Source organism: Thermomyces dupontii (genome assembly GCF_041956625.1).
Source record: "Thermomyces dupontii strain NRRL 2155 unplaced genomic scaffold VTN31scaffold_4, whole genome shotgun sequence".
Taxonomy (NCBI): Eukaryota; Fungi; Ascomycota; class Eurotiomycetes; order Eurotiales; family Trichocomaceae; genus Thermomyces; species Thermomyces dupontii.
This window is the reverse complement of record NW_027192310.1, coordinates 1352754-1369870: the sequence shown is the minus strand read 5'-3', so window position 1 is coordinate 1369870 and position 17117 is coordinate 1352754. Positions and strand designations below refer to the sequence as shown.

At 52.4% G+C, this 17117-nt stretch overlaps 4 protein-coding genes and 1 non-coding gene across 5 annotated transcripts; 4 read left to right on the top strand and 1 right to left on the bottom strand.

The window, feature by feature from the left end:
- Nucleotides 1–573: 573 nt before the first annotated feature.
- On the top strand, nt 574–1405 carry VTN31DRAFT_5018 (uncharacterized protein; the record flags this gene model as incomplete). The annotated part of the gene is made up of 4 exons (XM_069405471.1): nt 574–729; nt 794–982; nt 1053–1332; nt 1395–1405. The coding sequence occupies 4 exons, from the start codon at nt 574–576 to the stop codon at nt 1403–1405; spliced, it is 636 nt and encodes a 211-aa protein (XP_069260531.1).
- Nucleotides 1406–9530: 8125 nt separating this feature from the next.
- On the top strand, nt 9531–9632 carry VTN31DRAFT_t54. The gene has a single exon. It is a non-coding gene; the product is annotated as a tRNA-Leu (tRNA).
- A 370-nt stretch (nt 9633–10002) lies between these two features.
- VTN31DRAFT_5017 (uncharacterized protein) lies at nt 10003–11394 on the bottom strand (the record flags this gene model as incomplete). The annotated part of the gene is made up of 1 exon (XM_069405470.1): nt 10003–11394. The coding sequence occupies one exon, from the start codon at nt 11392–11394 to the stop codon at nt 10003–10005; it is 1392 nt and encodes a 463-aa protein (XP_069260530.1).
- Nucleotides 11395–12156: 762 nt separating this feature from the next.
- On the top strand, nt 12157–13344 carry VTN31DRAFT_5016 (uncharacterized protein; the record flags this gene model as incomplete). Its single annotated transcript, XM_069405469.1, has 1 exon — nt 12157–13344. The coding sequence occupies one exon, from the start codon at nt 12157–12159 to the stop codon at nt 13342–13344; it is 1188 nt and encodes a 395-aa protein (XP_069260529.1).
- A 745-nt stretch (nt 13345–14089) lies between these two features.
- On the top strand, nt 14090–14554 carry VTN31DRAFT_5015 (uncharacterized protein; the record flags this gene model as incomplete). Its single annotated transcript, XM_069405468.1, has 2 exons — nt 14090–14353; nt 14414–14554. 2 exons carry the CDS (start codon nt 14090–14092, stop codon nt 14552–14554), a joined length of 405 nt encoding a protein of 134 aa, XP_069260528.1.
- Between the last annotated feature and the right edge of the window lie 2563 nt (nt 14555–17117).

Genomic DNA, 17117 nt, shown 5'->3' with positions numbered 1-17117 from the left:
AAAAGAAAAGAAAGCAGGCGGGCGTTGGTGTGGCTTCGGGTGAAGGATGCGCCATCCGAGGATTCGATCCAATTTCTGGGAGGTGGAGTTTTTTTTTCATTTCTGTACTCGATTTTCCTCTTTCTTTCTTGTAGGGTCAGCGAGAGCATGAAATGTCTCGTCTGATCTGCTTGCTTTGGAGATAAGGCGGGTTAGACGAACGCTACGAGCAATGTACGTCGTGTTCATATCTATATCGAATGAGACGCATCGTGATGAGACTTGCTCTGAATATTTCATTGCTCCATGGCATCAACGATGCTTTCTTCAGACTCACCCGATATTGCAGCCTGAGGCATACACTGTCTCAGAGGCTCAATCGGATTGGCACCAGTTGGTACGGATGCTAGTTATCCATAGACCCATCAACTGGCTTAGTTGCTTGAAACAATGCAAACATTGCAAACATCAACCTTGCAAATGTGTTGTCCTCAAGCTCAAACACAACACCTTCCACCACCAGCACGAGAACCAGAACCCTCCCAGCTCCTGCCAAAAGAACGGTACTCTGGTTCTTCAATTGCCCGCCGCATAATGCGTCTCCCGTCATTAATCATCGGCCTCTTCTTGGCCGCGGTGGTGCCCTTGGTGTCGGGCACTGCGCTAACCTACAAACTGGACGCCAATGAGAAGGCCTGTTTCTATGCGCAGGTTGATCAGCGCGATGTCAAGATTGCATTCTACTTTGCGGTGAGTTCTGGTTCAAATCCTTGCAGCAAGAGGAAGTAACTAACGGGGATCTGTGGGGTTGCAGGTTCAATCCGGCGGCGCATTCGACATTGACTACGAGGTGAAGAGTCCCGTCAACAAGGTTGTGTTGTCGGGCACCAAGGAGCGCCAGGGAGACTTTGTCTTTACTGCGCAGAGTGTCGGCGAGTACAGTTTTTGCTTCAACAATGAGATGTCAACGTTTGCGGAGAAACTGGTCGATTTTGAGATTGCTGTAAGCCTTCCAATCCCCCTCGAACTACGCCCGGAGAATCCCCTGCTGATGATGCTCTGTTCCTCTGCAGGTTGAGAACGAACAAAAAGCCCAGCTTCCCTCTAAACAAGGCGCCTCCCCCGAACAGGCCTCTGCCATCGAGGAGTCGATCATGAAGATCTCCTCGCAGCTGTCGACCATTTCGCGCAACCAAAAGTACTTCCGCACGCGTGAGAACCGGAATTTCAGCACCGTGCGCAGCACGGAGAGGCGGATCTTCAACTTCAGTATTATCGAGAGTTTGATGATTGTGGGTATGGCGGGATTGCAGGTGTTTGTGGTGCGGTTCTTTTTCCAGGGTGCTCGGAAGGGTGGGTTTCCACTTTCCATCTTTTTCCGCTCTGAGATTGACCGGTTTACTGACGTTGAGCAGGCTATGTTTGACGATGACCATGACGACCTGGCTTGTGTGTATATACTGTTTGTTTTTGAGTTGGTTTCAGAGTTTTCGAATCCAGCAGCAATGGGTTTGCTTGTTGCTTCAGCATGCGATATCGGATTCAGATACCTACCTAATGCACACTGTTGCGATGGACTGTGATCTCATGTTCAATTCCTGCCCGTGGAAGTGGTAACGTTCTCTGGCTTTGCCTTGTCATTAACATTCCCAGCGTTGAGGCATGATTCGTCGTGTCCATGACTTGAACTTCGTGGGCAGGCTATGTGGCATGGCATGTTAACTACCCTCGAAAAGTCCAGTGGAGGAAAAATGCCTCCATGTGGTCAAGCTTCGACTCAGTTAGGTGTGCGTCTATCCTATATTCATTGCCAGTTTTGGTTTAGCGCGATGGGGTAAGGACTTTTATTCTTTGACGCTGCAGGTTATTGTCTTTGCATTCCATCCATGCGTGAGATTTACCCGTGGTTACCATGCACTGCTGTACCAAACATCGGTCGTGATTCTCGGGCCATGGAGTAATAACTGCTATGTCCCAAGCTTTCCATTTTCGCCGTGCTGACTTGGCAGGATTGTCGGGCCTATGATGTCGTTTTCTTCGTTCTCCATACGGTGATATCATGCCTGTGGGACTACATACCCGAGGTTTAGGACTGGAGCACTCCAGCCTTTTCCTTACCTTTTACATATTAGAGAAAAACGGCCTGACATCAGCGAACAGATTTCAGGTTGTAGATCTGCCATGACGATGATGCAGGGGTTTAAAAATCGTGGCTATCTATTACATACGAGATACCTGCTCACTAGAGTGCAGGAATACACTGAATCGTTCCGTCTTCTTCTAGCCATTTTTATATACTTCCAAGATTATTTTTTTATCTGGCTAAATCAGCATCATCATCAACTTTAAGCCGCACACTCACATACGAAGCCTTTCAAAACACGCCGAGAGAGAAAGTCTTGCACGGGGACAATCATCAACCAGATGGCCATGATCTCATCGGGAAACGGCATCGAGGCGTCAAATCCAGACACAGACGCTTCTCCTCCGTCACCTCCTCGCATGACGGGCCCGCGCAGTATGATCGAGGACTACAACCGCGTCATGCTACAGTATACTCAACAACAGTTCGACGCCTTTGCGGTACAGGGCAACGAGAATAGCTCCGGCACAGGACGGCGAAGTGGTGGTAGCGACAAGGTGTCAGAGGGTATGGTCCAGTATGTGTACGATACACCGTCATGCTTTCCCGATGGAGTTCGATGTGTCGCCGTATCTCTCCGAAGACGCCGACAGGTCGGAGCCTTGGGTCTACCAGCTCCACGGCGTGCTCGTGCACAGCGGCGATTTCAATGCGGGCCATTACTACGCTTACCTGAAGCCCACCAAGGATGGCCACTTCTACCGCTTCGACGACGACAAGGTCGTCCGCGTGACCGAGAAAGAGGCTCATGAACTAAGGCGAGATCTTGTACATGACAGTGACATCACGGATTTGGGAATTCATCCAACGTTATACCGCATCCAATGCAGCTCGAGTCGTCACTTGCTCGTTCTTATTCCCCAGTTTGGAGATCTGCAAGAACGCATCCACGCCGTACCCCTCCAAGCTGTGCAGCGCGAGACTGCCCGCCCAGTACTCGGCATACACGCGACTCATGGGCAGGCCCATGCCCAGGCGGAGATTCGGCGGCCGCGAGCTCAGCGACGTCAGTGACCCCTCGCGGAAGGTCTCGCGGTCACGGGTTTTGCGGTCCATCGACACGGTGAGCTCCTGCATGGTGGCAGCCATGGCAGGGACTTGGCCTAGGTTCTTTAACCGGCTCTGTGTGCGTGGGCCCTTGCTGAAGGACCAGATGTAAGGGAGCACCTCGCGCGGGATACCCCCTCCCTGGTCCGAAAAGCGCAGGATAACGTACTGCGGCGCTTCGCAGATCAACACCTCGATCGGCGGCGGTTCGCCTGGAGTACCGCGGTATTTCTCCATGACCTCTTGAATCGAGTTGCGCAAAAGCTCGCCGACAATGTATTCGAGGTGTGTGAGGATGTACGGGAACGTTGCTCCCAGGTGGCCCAGCACCTTGATCTCGGGAATCTTGTCTTCGGCGCCTGTGGCGCTCTGTCGCATGAGGTCCTGGGCAAGTCGCCCGCACCGCTCCACGACGTCCTTGGCGTTGCATTTCAGGAATACCTCGCCAACGAAGTCCGCATTTGAGTCAGTCCGCGCCGAGGACTCGGCAAAGTGCCAGGGTGAGTTGAAGGTGTCGGTCAGCGCTAGGTGCTGCTCGGCGATCACCCGGCGGGAAATCCTCTACTCCAAAGGTCAGCGAGGAAAACCGTCGCCCGATGCACACAATACGCTGATGCTTACCGAACGGAGCATCGTGTTCATGAAGCGGTCCATCTCGTCCGGCTCCACCAGCCCTTGGCATTCCAGCACCCCCATAGCTAAGTTGGGAATAACCGCTAGGTGCTCCTTGAGCGTCTCGCGGAGTATGTCGCAGTAGCGGTCATTGTCCTCCAACGTCCGAATCTCTGGCACCTGCCGGAACCGCTCAAACGCCTTGTAGTAAAGCTCGTAGACCAGCGAGATATGAGGATTGGACACAACCACGTAGGGCAGCTTTTGCATGTCACGCAGTCGATGGGCGATTCTACCGAATGTTAGCCTATCATTGATGTTTCTCGAATCGCCGCGACGCACCTTGTCGGAAGCTCCGTGCGCACATAGTTGGCCGAGCTGATCAGGCGCGATTCGGTCAGCGTACGACCGAAAAAGGTCAATTGTCGAAGACTGATCGGTCGCAACTCCCGCTCAACCCATCTGCCCAGTCAATTTCCAAGCTTCCAAAAGGCGTCGGGGGACCTACTCGTCCAATACTGACGCCGGTCTCCATGGTGGCGGCTGGTGTACCTGGGTTGAGAAGCACCGCACGGCCCGCCACGGAAGAAGCAAGGGCCGGCGGCAGGGCGACCAGCGACCCAGGCCCGGCGGCATGATGCCCACGATCCTAACCAGCGACAGTGCGGCGCAATAGTACCGATCGCAGGCGAAGAGCGAAATCGAGGGAACAAGAGGTCATCGCTCACGGCATGGCGGATCGAGACACAGTCCGTCGAGGGATCTGATCAATTGCAGGGCGTGAAATTCATGATGACGGCGGAGCGGTGACTCGGGCGGTCAAGAATAAAGATGGAGGAAGTTTGTTCTGCGAAGATCGGTTCGACGGAGGTTCTCGATGCGGGGAGGGAGCGATATACTATATAATTCGAATTGATCCTTCTGAACAGAACTGAGCCCAGTCGTACTCGTAGTAAGATTTTGCGGTGCTGTCCGCCGTTGCTCTTGAGCCTTTTTGATTTCGGTGCAATACTTGAGCGTGGACCGAGGTCCTGCAAGAGCCCTCGCACTCCGCTCAGCGAAAATAATTGATGGATGCTTGGATGAGAATCAGATCAGAATCTCTGCATGATCTGGAGAATAAAAAGCAGATTCGAATTGCCAGAAATTGCAATCTCCATCTCACCTCTGAATCTGCTGAGCCCAGCCGCCACTATAAAATCTAGGTAATCCACATCTCGGCTCTCGTCATCAGATGCTGCGGTTTGATCCATTCAACTCCTGTATTCAGTTCCATATTTGCTCCGCGTTTCTTCACGTTTACTCGCATCTCCTGCTCTCCGCCTCTTCCTTCTGTTGCTCCGCCTGCATCGATCGATTTTAGATAGATTTCCCTCCCGCCCCTCTTCTCCGCCGCTTTTCCTAGCGTCCGTTCCGCCCATCTCATCCTCCCCCCGCGCCATCGGATACGCTGGACGCTCTTTTCCATGGACAATGTAAGCCCTCCCGCCATCGCTCTAAAATCCCGCGGATTCCCGGAAATCACTCCGGTTACACTCCGTGCGCCGCAGGGATGGAATAGCCCGCTGACCCCAGTCGCTTCCAGCTCTCGGATCGTGATATGCTCGTCGACGACTATGACACGATCGATAGCAACGGCCGCACAGATGTTGTTGTCGTCTCACGCTCCGCCTCCGACGAGGAGTCGGGGCCGGAGCCGCTGGCCAACGACTGTACGATCCCAACCTTCCGTCGACGCCACGGAAGCAGCATGCTAATGCGACGCAATGAACAGATGAGGCGATGATGGCGCGCATTCTCCCCAAAGATCCAGATCTAGAGACAGAAGATGAAACATACCATACATGGCACATCACAAACTGGCGACAATTGAAACAACGGGAACATGGGCCGATTTTTCATTGCGCAGGCTTCCCTTGGTTGGTGACCTTTTTCTCCCCTCTGGACGCGTTTCTGGAAGGGCACTCTACTGACTCCCCCCAGGCGCATCCTGTTCTTCCCTTACGGAAACCATGTCGAACATGCGTCCTTTTACCTCGAACACGGCTGGGAGAAGGTCCCGGAGAACTGGTACGCCTGCGTCCAGTTCGGCCTGGTGCTGTGGAACGTGAACGATCCGTCCATCTATATCTCGCACGGTATGCCATGGACCCTCTGCTGATCCGAGAGCAGTTCTGACATGCGTAGTGGCAACACATCGGTTCAATGTCGACGAAGGTGACTGGGGCTTCACCCGCTTCTGTGAGCTGCGAAAGCTTTTCACCATGCAGTGGGAGGGGCGGGGAGTGCCCCTGGTGCAGAATGACGAGGCAAACATCACTGCCTACGTGCGAGTCGTCAAGGACCCCACGGGTGTTTTGTGGCATAGCTTCCAAAAGTACGTTCAAGGATCCTTCTAGCTCTCCGGGATCGGTTTGCTGAGCAGAGCAGTTATGACTCCAAGAAGGAAACCGGCATGGTCGGACTGCGGAATCAGGGTGCCACCTGCTACCTGAATTCCCTGCTGCAGTCTCTATACTTCACAAACGCATTCCGAAAGGTTGGTGAGTCTCGATCGCCGGCCCGGAGCGCATGCTGATCCGCCCTGGCAGGCCGTGTATCAAATCCCGACGGAAAACGAAGCCACAAAAGACAACAGTGCATGGACGCTGCAGCGGCTGTTTTACTCTCTCCAGACTAGTGATACCCCGGTGTCGACAACCGAACTAACCGCGTCCTTTGGCTGGGAATCGCGGCAGATCTTCGAGCAGCAGGATGTCCAGGAACTGTGCCGCAAGCTGATGGAACGGCTCGAAGAGAAGATGAAAGGCACCCCCGTAGAAAAGGCCCTTTCAGAGCTGTTTGTTGGCAAGACTAAGATGTACCTGTCTTGTATCAATGTCAAGTACGAGTCCTCGCGGGTGGAAGAATTCTGGGATATCCAACTCAATGTTCGCGGGAACAAAGATCTGGATGACAGCTTCCGCGACTACATCCAGGTGGAAACGCTCGAGGGCGAGAATAAGTACGATGCCGGGCCGCCGTATGGACTGCAGGATGCCAAAAAGGGTGTCATTTTCGAAAGCTTCCCCCCGGTACTGCACCTGCACTTGAAGCGGTTCGAGTACGACATTCAGCGTGACGCCATGATGAAGATCAATGACCGTCATGCTTTCCCGATGGAGTTCGATGTGTCGCCGTATCTCTCCGAAGACGCCGACAGGTCGGAGCCTTGGGTCTACCAGCTCCACGGCGTGCTCGTGCACAGCGGCGATTTCAATGCGGGCCATTACTACGCTTACCTGAAGCCCACCAAGGATGGCCACTTCTACCGCTTCGACGACGACAAGGTCGTCCGCGTGACCGAGAAAGAGGTGCTGGAGGAGAACTACGGTGGGGAGTACGACTTCTCCAACAAGCCGCTCAGCGTGCGCCAGCAGTACGCTCGTGGCTTGTCGACCAAGCGGTCGATGAACGCGTACATGTTGGTGTACATCCGAAAATCCCGATTGGACCAGGTTCTCGTGCCAATCACCAAGGACGATGTTCCACCACATATTGGTAAGTTGACAATCCGGCCTTTTGATTTAGTTCCCACTGACCATGTTCCGCAGAAAAGAAATTGGCCGAAGAACGAGCTGAGCTCGCCCGCCGCAGAAAGGAGCGAGAAGAGGCTCACTTGTACATCAACGTCAATGTGTTGACGGAGGAATCGTTCCGAGAGCACCACGGCTTTGATCTGACCAGTGCAGATCTGCCCGCCGGGGATCCCGCCTTACCCAAGTCATATCGAATTCTGCGAGCAACCAAGGTCGGTGACTTCACCAAGCAACTCGCAGAGGAGCGGGGTCTGAAGCCGAGTGATATCCGGCTGTGGGTCATGGTTAATCGACAAAACAAGACCACTCGCCCAGACCAGGTTATCCGGGATCCCGAGATGACGGTCGAGCGGGCCTACATCCGCTATGCAACCAAGGGCAATCCTTTCCAGGTTTGGATGGAGGTTGTCCGACCTGGTCCCGATGGCTCGGTTCCCACACCAGATCCCAAGGAAACTGCATTGGTGTTCTTGAAGCACTTTGACGTTCCGTCGCAAACGCTATCTGGGATTGGATCGATCATTGTTCGCAAGAATCAGACCGTTTCGGAACTGGCCCCCATCATTCTGGAGAAGATGAAATGGCCGGCCGGGACCGAAAGCGTTCGATTTTCGAAACATGGGCGCATGCTAAGCTTGCTTTGGCATGGAAAGCGCAGCATGCGACTCGCATCTCGCCGTTTCTCTGGCGCCACTTTTGACTCGTATTTATCAACAAATTTTGCATCTTGGGAACAGTTGTATGAAAAGGTCAAAGTCTGGTGGGTTGTCGCGGTGTGCTTGAAACGAAATCCTCCCTCTTTCCAGATAATCTCAGCGAGATCCGCCATCGCCGCGTTCAGTTGTGATCTTTGGGAATCTTTTGAGCCGACACTACCGGGCCCAGAATCAACTGCATTTTCGAAGATGCGGTAGGAACCGAATCTGACTGGGAGTGCGTCCAAGCTGAACGTGTAACTTGCATTCAGAGTCTCATGCTGATCCTGAAAATCGTTTGCATAAGCATGAAATGGGGTAAGCTGGGAGTCCTCCAATTACTCACGGGCCTGTTCCATTTACGGATCAACTTGATGAACTCATCCCAATCGTCAATCTGCAAAGGGCGCTTCTTGCTATGACGCTTGCACGTCTTGTTTCTCTTCCCTTGGTTGTTGAGTAGAAATTCATCAACAGGGAGAAGCTTTTTGCATATTTGGCAATAGTTCTGCTCATATCCTTGAGTGGCCATTGCGGGCGGTCAAAGGAGCAACACAATGAATGGAGAATATTGGCAGTTGAGGTTGCAGTTGAACAAGGAATGCGACAAACCAGGATGGTGGTGGGAGAACGCGTAGGAATCAAAAGGGGAGGTGTAAACAGAAGCGCGCTGCTGACTAAAAACAAATCACGTGGATCAGTGTAGTAGTCATATTCCTCTTAACTAAATTTATGAAAATTCACGTGATTTGTCTTCTCCTTTCTTGCTCCTTTTTTTTTCTCCTTGTGTTCAGCTCAGTGTCTTTAGGCCTTTATGTCTTCTCTTGTGCCGTCTTTTCCGTCTTTCAGGCCGTTTAGGCTTTTAGCCGCTTCTTTTCATGGTTCATGTGTTTTCAGCACTCTTCAGCTCGCTTGTACCGTCCTCTTTAGGACGCTACTCATTTGTGTAGGTTTTTCCTCTGGCTTGGCATCATGTGTATTGAGGAAAATGGCTTCGCGTATAGTCGGAGAGCAGAGTTCTAGCTAGCAAGGTCTTGTGTTTGGTTCTCTCTCGGTCCAGGATAAGCCCAGTTCTGTCCGATAGAAGGGTAATGAAAACGGCAGCAACAGCGGCGGCGGCAGCGGCGGCGGTGGAAGTGGTTTGTAGATAACGGTGGTGGTAGTAGTTGCTGGTGACACTGTCAACCGTGACACACTTGGCTGTTTTTTTGGTGGGGGTCTACAATTGTCACTTGGATTTTCAGCTTGGCGCCCGTGTTCTTTTTTTTTTTTTTTTTTTTTTTTTTTGGACTTTTGGCACGATTATAGCCATTGACAGGGCATTCCAGCGCTCATTCCTGTTGTTTTTCTGGCATGCAAGCTTCCTGTTATTCTGTTTTGGAAGATCAACGAGTATCAGATAACCTGGACAATTTGTGGGGATACTTTGAGGATATCCCTCCTAGATCACAATTGGCCCCAAACCTCACCAAGATTGGCAAGATGGCCGAGTTGGTCCAAGGCGTCAGGTTAAGGTCATACCTTAGCATGTTTCCTGATCCCCGCAAGGGGACCTGGGTTCGAATCCCAGTCTTGTCATCTATTTCTTTTTTTCTTTTTTCTTTTTGTGTTGCGTACCCGCCTGCCAATTTAGGTAATCCTCGTAAAGTAGGGTTTTGCTTCGCAGACCCTTGGGATAAGAGCATCTTGAGTCTTTGTTTTCTCTGCCGATGTCAATGGTTGGTAGGCTAGGCTTGCTAGGTAGGTACATACGAGGTATTTTCCGGTCTGAATTGTTCTTGAGAATGGTGACAGTGCTAGCCCACGTGTTGATATATATTCTCGTGTGTTGGATGTAGTTGACCAGCGTGTACACCACATCTCATCATGTCCATGAATCCATTGAGCAACCAAACGCAGTAAGATTTCCAAGATCTAGATCTAACAGACGCTGGAAAGAGACAGTGTATCAAGCTTGCTCCGACCCTCTCCTCTTCAACTCATGAAATTTCCGCACAACCTGCACCGTGGCATAATAACTAAACGGCAACGCAAAAAACCACAAGCCACAGTTAATCGACGCCGTCGCAATCAACGCTGTCGGCACCGCCTGCACGCCAAAGCTGACCGCCACACCGGCGGTCTCGATGCCGCGGAGCAGAGAGCTGTATCGGATCTGATCGCCGGGCGAGTCCGACAGATTGCCGATGCACCAGTAGATGTAATTCTCGATGAGGCCCGCGCTGGCGCGCTCCATCATGTACACGCCGAAGCCGCGGCCAAAGGAGCTCTGGTCGCCCCAGTCGAGGACCAGGTTCGGGATCTTGCGGTACTCGTTCTGGATGTACACGGCCCAGATCCATGTTGCGGTGTTGATCGTGGCGATGAGGATGTACGTGGTGATGGCCCGCGCTTTGCGGCTCTTGACCCATTCGAGGTCGACCATCGATCCGCCGACCCAGGTGGCGATGGTGCCGACGATGGCGTAGAGGAAACTGCCCAGCGCGCGGGACCGGACCGAGAAGTACGTCGCAAGGTACGTCCCCGGGTAGGCCTGGATCCAGCCAAAGTACCAGAACAAGGGGGTAAGGAGCAGAATCGACCGGCTGGTGAGCAACCGCCACATTTCGCGGAATTCCGTCCGCCAGTGGATGCCCCGCGGGGCGGCGATCTTGGTGCCGTCATCTCGGCGGACTTTCTCCGGGTTCGACAGCAGCAGGCCGAAGAAGAAGCCGAGGCACTGGATGGCAATGAAGCCCAGATAGGTCTCGTGGCCCACTTGGCCTCGCTGAGAATCCTTATGGTTGAGGGCCAAGGAGATGGAGCCGCCAATGACGTTGCCCATGTTGCGGAAAGTAAACCACGTCGCGACGTAGCGCCCGCGCTTGTAATGTTCCGGGTATCCTGTCGAAATAGCGCCCTCGACGCTCCAGAAAAACCCCGCGCTGATGCCGCAGGTAACGGAGCCAAGGTACACCAGCCAGGTGGCCCCCGTGCGATTGTTGAGGTAGAGCCCGGCCGCGTAGAGCGGATACCCCAGCGAGCCCACGGCCAACGTCCACCGAAACCCGATGGCATTCGTCAGCCAGGGACCGGCAAAGCACGTCACCGTCATGAAGGCGTAGAGCAAGGCGTTGGCGGCGTTCACCAGGTCAGGACTCTGCGAGCCGCCGACGCCGAGTCCGTTCATCGCGGACCATATCCCCGGTGCGCAGAAGGCGCATGAGCCCACGACGAGAATTTGAAAGAGCGTGCCGCGATAGAAACGAGCCAGACGATCTTTTGTGGTTTTTGCCGTTGGGCTATCAGCCCTGACTTCAGCGACATCAACTCCGTCGGCGCCGTCTTTGGTGGCCTTCATTTTGAATCAATTGACTTTTTGTTATTTTTATTTTTTGTTTTTTTTTTTTTTTTTTTTTTTTTTTTTTTTTTTTCTTTCCCTTTTCCTCTGGGAAATCTGCACAAGGTACAATTGCCGGCATCGCCCGAGGCCATGATTAAGTACGCGGTCCCCGATAGATTCGCGCTGCGCCGGTGCATGATTGCCATGAGCACGCCAATTGATGGACACATTGCACAATCGATAAGACAAGGTGCTATGGAGATAGACCAGACCGACCGACCGGCAGGGCAACGCTCTTCTTTCGTCTGGACGATAAGACGCCGGCCTTAAAGTGTACTTGAGCAAGAACAAATCATCATGTTACCAAAGCGAGATTGTAAACACTATTAAAAGCGCTATGTACCACTTAGTTAGGACGTAGCTGCTGTCATTTCGGCATTGAAGAACGTGGGAGCCCGCTGGAGCGGCACCAATTAGCACGCCATCGACCCAGCGAGTTGATGCAACGGCCAACACATCCAATTGCCGACAGCGATGAAAATCGCCAAGAATGACAGCCTGCAGCACGCAAATTACGCCTCAAATGAGACGCGACGGCCATGTTCCGAGGCTGTGTCACCATCGCGGGGATTCTGCTGGGGGGTTAGCTGTTGGGCCATGAATAGTACATATAAAACTTGATACCAGCAGCCTGGCGGAGGCCCGTTGTGATACGAAATTGGTTCTTCTAGGTCTCTAGCTCAGTAGTAGCATTGATTGCCTTCTTATCTGCTGAACATTATGGCGACCGTCGAGCAGCTGCAAGTGCACGCCCTCAAGTTGGACGATGACCAGGGTTCGTCCTCGCAGTTGATTTCCTTCGAGTCTTTCGAGCTGCCATCGTCCAACCAGCGGGTGCTTGGGCCTCCCCATCCCAGTGGCTCAGTCATCCCACTCGCACTGCGTCCGGCGGACAACACCACCCCCATCACGCTGGACAACGTGGTGGAAACCATCAAGTCGCTCCAGGCACGGGATGGAATCCTCACCAACCTGCTGGCGCGGCATGGCACCCTCCTCTTCCGCGGCCTGCCGATCCGCAATGCGCATGATTTCAGCAAGTTTGCACACGCCTTTGGCTTCAAACCTCACGAGATCATCGGCATCGTCGTCGACAGACCCGAGCTTGCACCTAACGTGGCGCCCGCCAACGAGGCGCCCAAAGAGGTGTTGATCTACAATCACAATGAATCGCCCCAGGTGCCGCATGCACCGGAGTACATCTTCTTCTATGGCCACAAGGCCCCCGCGAAGGGCGGCGAGACTCCCATTTCCTCTTCTCTGGAACTCTTCAACCGTGCTCAGAAGGAGATTCCCGAATTCATTCACGAACTGACCGAGAAGGGCATCCTGAGCAAGGTCACCTACAAATTCGAGAAGCAACATGCCGGTGGCTCAACGCTCAAGCAGGCCTTTGGAAAAGAAATCCAAGATGGAGACGACGAAGCGACCAGGAGAGCTAAGATCGAGGGCCAAATCAAGCGCTATAACCGCGGCAAATTTACCACCTGGGAATGGATCGAAGACGGCATTGTGCTGACACATCGACTCCCTGTCGTCCGCACTCAGCCCAAGACCAACCTGCCAACGCTCTTCACGGGACTAGCCGCTTATTACAAGAACGCCAAGGTCAACGCGAACAGCGGCCGCAAGAATGTCGCACAACAATTCTTCGGCGATGGAACGCCCATCCCGGAAAAGTACCTGGAGCATCTCGCCAAGATCACCGACGAAATCCGCGTGCTTCATAAATGGCAGGAAGGGGATGTGTTGGTCTATGACAATATTGTCGCGCAGCATGGGCGAGAGCCATGGGAAGGCGAGCAGTCGGATCGTGTCGTGCTGGCGAGTCTTTGGGATGGGGAAAGTGTTCCAGGGGCATATGGCTTTGGCGAGTGGGCGCAAGTAGTTCAGGCATTGGATGGATAGCGAATATTGAAAGTCCCTACCGTACCTGACAATATTCCGATCCTTTGTAGTTTCATAACCTAGTTCTTAGACCAGAGCAGTCAAGATGTGCCGGGGATCAATTCATTCCTTTGAATGGGTCATAGGTATTCCATTCTCTGTCGGAACCCCATTCATTATCACCTATTCGAACTCGAGGTCGATCATGGAGATCATGCTCGGGCTGTACATTTGAATTTTCTCCAGCTATTGAGCCTTGAAAAAGGGGTTAATTTTGCCAGACAATACCACAGTGACTCGGAATATGCGCCGGAACAGACATGGAGGTGTCCGAAGGCCACGCTAAGATTGAAATGCGGAGAGGGAACAACAAGCTCACTTGTCACATTAAACAGGGATTGAGGTTATCTCTCGAGCGATACCCATCACAAAACCTTGATTTCCCATGATGTCGGTGTTCATCTGCCCAACGATGACCCTGTTGGGAAGGGAGATGGATATTCTGGGTAGCTAACTAGTAGGACAAGTTAGTGTCCCAAGGCACCCCACTTAATGTCCCCACATAAAAATATCGATTATGTACTACTGTCCATCTTCAAAATTCAACAACTTGGTCAACGAAGCAGATATCCAAGCCGCCCTCGCGGGATTAGCTTCGCAGGAATATCCAAGTTATACTCAAGTAGCCAAAAAATACAGTGTGGTTCGAAAAACTCTGGAGCGCCGCCACAAAGGTCTTTGCCACTCTCGGAAGGAAGCAGCATCAATGTTCCGCAAGAAGCTGAGTACACCTCAAGAGCAAGTGCTGTTGGCCGATATCCGACGTTTGAATAATCGAGGACTTCCACCGAAGCCAAAGATTGTGAGGAAAATGGCTTCGCGTATTTGTGGCGACTACATCGGAAAGCATTGGGTCGATCGATTCTGTGCCCGCTACCCGGATGTCGTTAGATCGGTCAAACTAGATCCAATCGACCGGAAACGACAGCTTGCAGAAAATCCCGAGTATATCGAGCAGTGGTTCAAGGTGGTAGGTGCCCATTTGCCCGTTGTTCTCAACTGTACCTTGCTAACGAACGTCTTATCAAAGTTGGAGGAGGTGATCGACAAAAAGAGGATTGAGCCAGAAAACATCTACAATTTCGACGAAAAAGGGTTTCTGATTGGTCGCATTCACTCCGACAAAAGGATTGTGACCACGGACGCCTTCGACAGTAATCAGCTTTTGTGAGCTGGCCAGGATGGCAGCCGGGAATTCGTTTCTCTTCTCCCTTGCATTTGTGCAGATGGAACCTCCCTCCCGCCAACGCTGATCTACAAAGCACAATCCTCTGAGGTTCAAGACATGGCTAAAGGATTTTGACACCGACAACCAGTTGGCATTCTTCGATGCGTCTGAGAATGGGTGGAGTGGCGACGATTCTGCTCTTTCCGGGCTTCAAACGGTTTTTGATGAAAAAACCAAGGAGAAAGCTGGGAGGGGCAAACGGCTCCTCATCCTCGACGGTCACGGCTCCCATGTGACAATGGAATTTGTGGACTATGCGCACCGAAATGGAATCATTCTTGCCGTGCTTCTGCCCACACCACCCACCGGCTGCAACCACTCGATGTGGGAATATTCTCTCCTTTGGCCAAGGCCTACTCCGATGAACTTGATAGGTTTATGTCATCCAAACATAACTTTGTCTGGATAAGAAAAAAAAAAAAAAAAAAAAAAAAAAAGAAAAAGTGATTTTGGAGAATATTCTACCCCTCATGGTGCCGGGCCTTGGACAAGGAAAATGTGTTGTCGGCGTTTGCAGCGACCGAGTCACACCCCTTCAATCCGCAGAAAGTACTTGATAAGATCAAGAAGAAACGAGAACCGTGTCCTGCAACGCTGGCTGCGACTATTCCGACGCAACCTAAGGATTTCGACATTTGGTTGAACAGCTACCCAAGAGCGATGAATACGTCGCGCCAGCGATTAAGCAGGCGACTAGGGTTGGAATGTACTTTGCCGCAGAGTGCGAACGTAAAGATGCGATTATTGAGCGGCTGATTGAATCCTCCCGTCAGAAACGGAACCAAAAGGCCCGACGAGGAAAAGGAGTGAAGCCGCCAGACTTACAAGGGGAAATTCGTAGGAAGTTCTTTACGAATGACACCGTGCAAGCGGTGAGAGAGCGGTGAGAGTCGAAGACGCCGCCTGCTAAGCGTCACAAAAAGGAGGAGCGTAGGGAAAAGTACGATTAGTGGGTGCGCAAACGTCAGAAGAGGCGAAACAAGCGCGCAAATTGGCTCGAGAGCAAGCCCGTCAAGAGCGGGAGGAAAGACAAAAGCTGAAAAGGGACTCGGCGGACTGAAAAATCCTCCAGACGACAGAAGGGGAAGCAAGGGACTGGTCCTACACAATCTGAGGAGCTGCCCACTGAGGCAGTCTCAAAAAACCCCGAAACTTTGCTCGCCGAACTTTTCATCTCCAGAGCCTAGGAGCGACCTCCAAAGCCCTGGATTGTGTCAGAGTCTACGTAGGCTAAGCGCAGAGGTGACCTAATGTACATGAGGGGAAGGAAAAGAGAACAGATGGGGAAGAAGCGTTCGCGGGAAAGTAGGCAATTGTTGATCACGTGGATCTGGTCACGTGACCATGGCTTCTAGCCGATAGGTATGTTCTAGCCGCCTTCTCAGAGAGCCTCAGTGCGAAGCCTCTGATCGAGGTCAGGTATCGCGCGTGGATCAAGTCAAATGGGTTGCTTTCATATGCGCGACTCAATGCCATCCACGAGGACTTTCAAGTTTGGAGGAACTCTGCCAAAGTCCGTTTGTGGAGTGACTTAATACTCCTTGGTTCAGACGGACAGAGTCGGCTGGATCGGGGTCAAGGTACAACAGGTCCAGTCTCAGCATTTGTCCATCTGGAATCAGGCCCGATCGTATATCGCTTTTACCTCAGCCCCGGGGTGTTGGCCAAACCCAGCAAGCAAACTTACCAACATTGATAATGCGCCGGGTTGATCACCCGCTGCGGATCCTTGGCTGGGGCCATATAGCTTCCGGTCCAACAGCATGAAATACTTCTCGTGCAACATGTCCAGGCGGTTGCTTTCCCATTGATCGTTGAGGAGCATGCACGCTAGAAAACACGACCAGTTTATATATCTTTGATGGCCCGGAAACTAGAGGTCAGGTGCTACACCCATCGCGGATGTTATGGTGGCGACGGCCTTTCTCATAGCGATACTCGAGCACCGATGAGGTCAGCGAGGCGCTTGACGACGATCCATGTGTCGAGAAGCAATCGTGAGCATGATTTGGGGTTTGGAGCACGATGGCGTCACATTACGTACAGCTCACCAAGAGTCGACCTCGTACTGTGGGACTCACCAAGTAAGCAGCGTGCTCTGGTGTACCGCAATGGAGTAATATCGTACTGCGGTGTCCACTGCACGTTGGCCGGGGCCTTGTTGGTGGTGGTTGTCTGTTCCTGAGCGGAAGTTTCCGTCATGGTGGAACAATTCTCTGCTGAGATCTAGGAAGATTGATGATTGACCGAACTCATGTTCAAAACCCTGGTAATGGACGAGTATGTATGGAGTTGGTGTTTGTAGGCAGGACTGTTCGAACGGTACCCGATAGCTGATCGCAACAACTTAAAGGGCTTTGCAACTTTAAGTTCCTCTGTGGCTGGCGCTTGGTAGTCGGTGCGCCGGCTCAGTACTACTACCTAATACACATGGAGTACGGAGCAGATGAGCAGATGGACAGGTATCGGAATCTCAAGTCAAGTCTCCAAAGGTGTTGCTGCACCC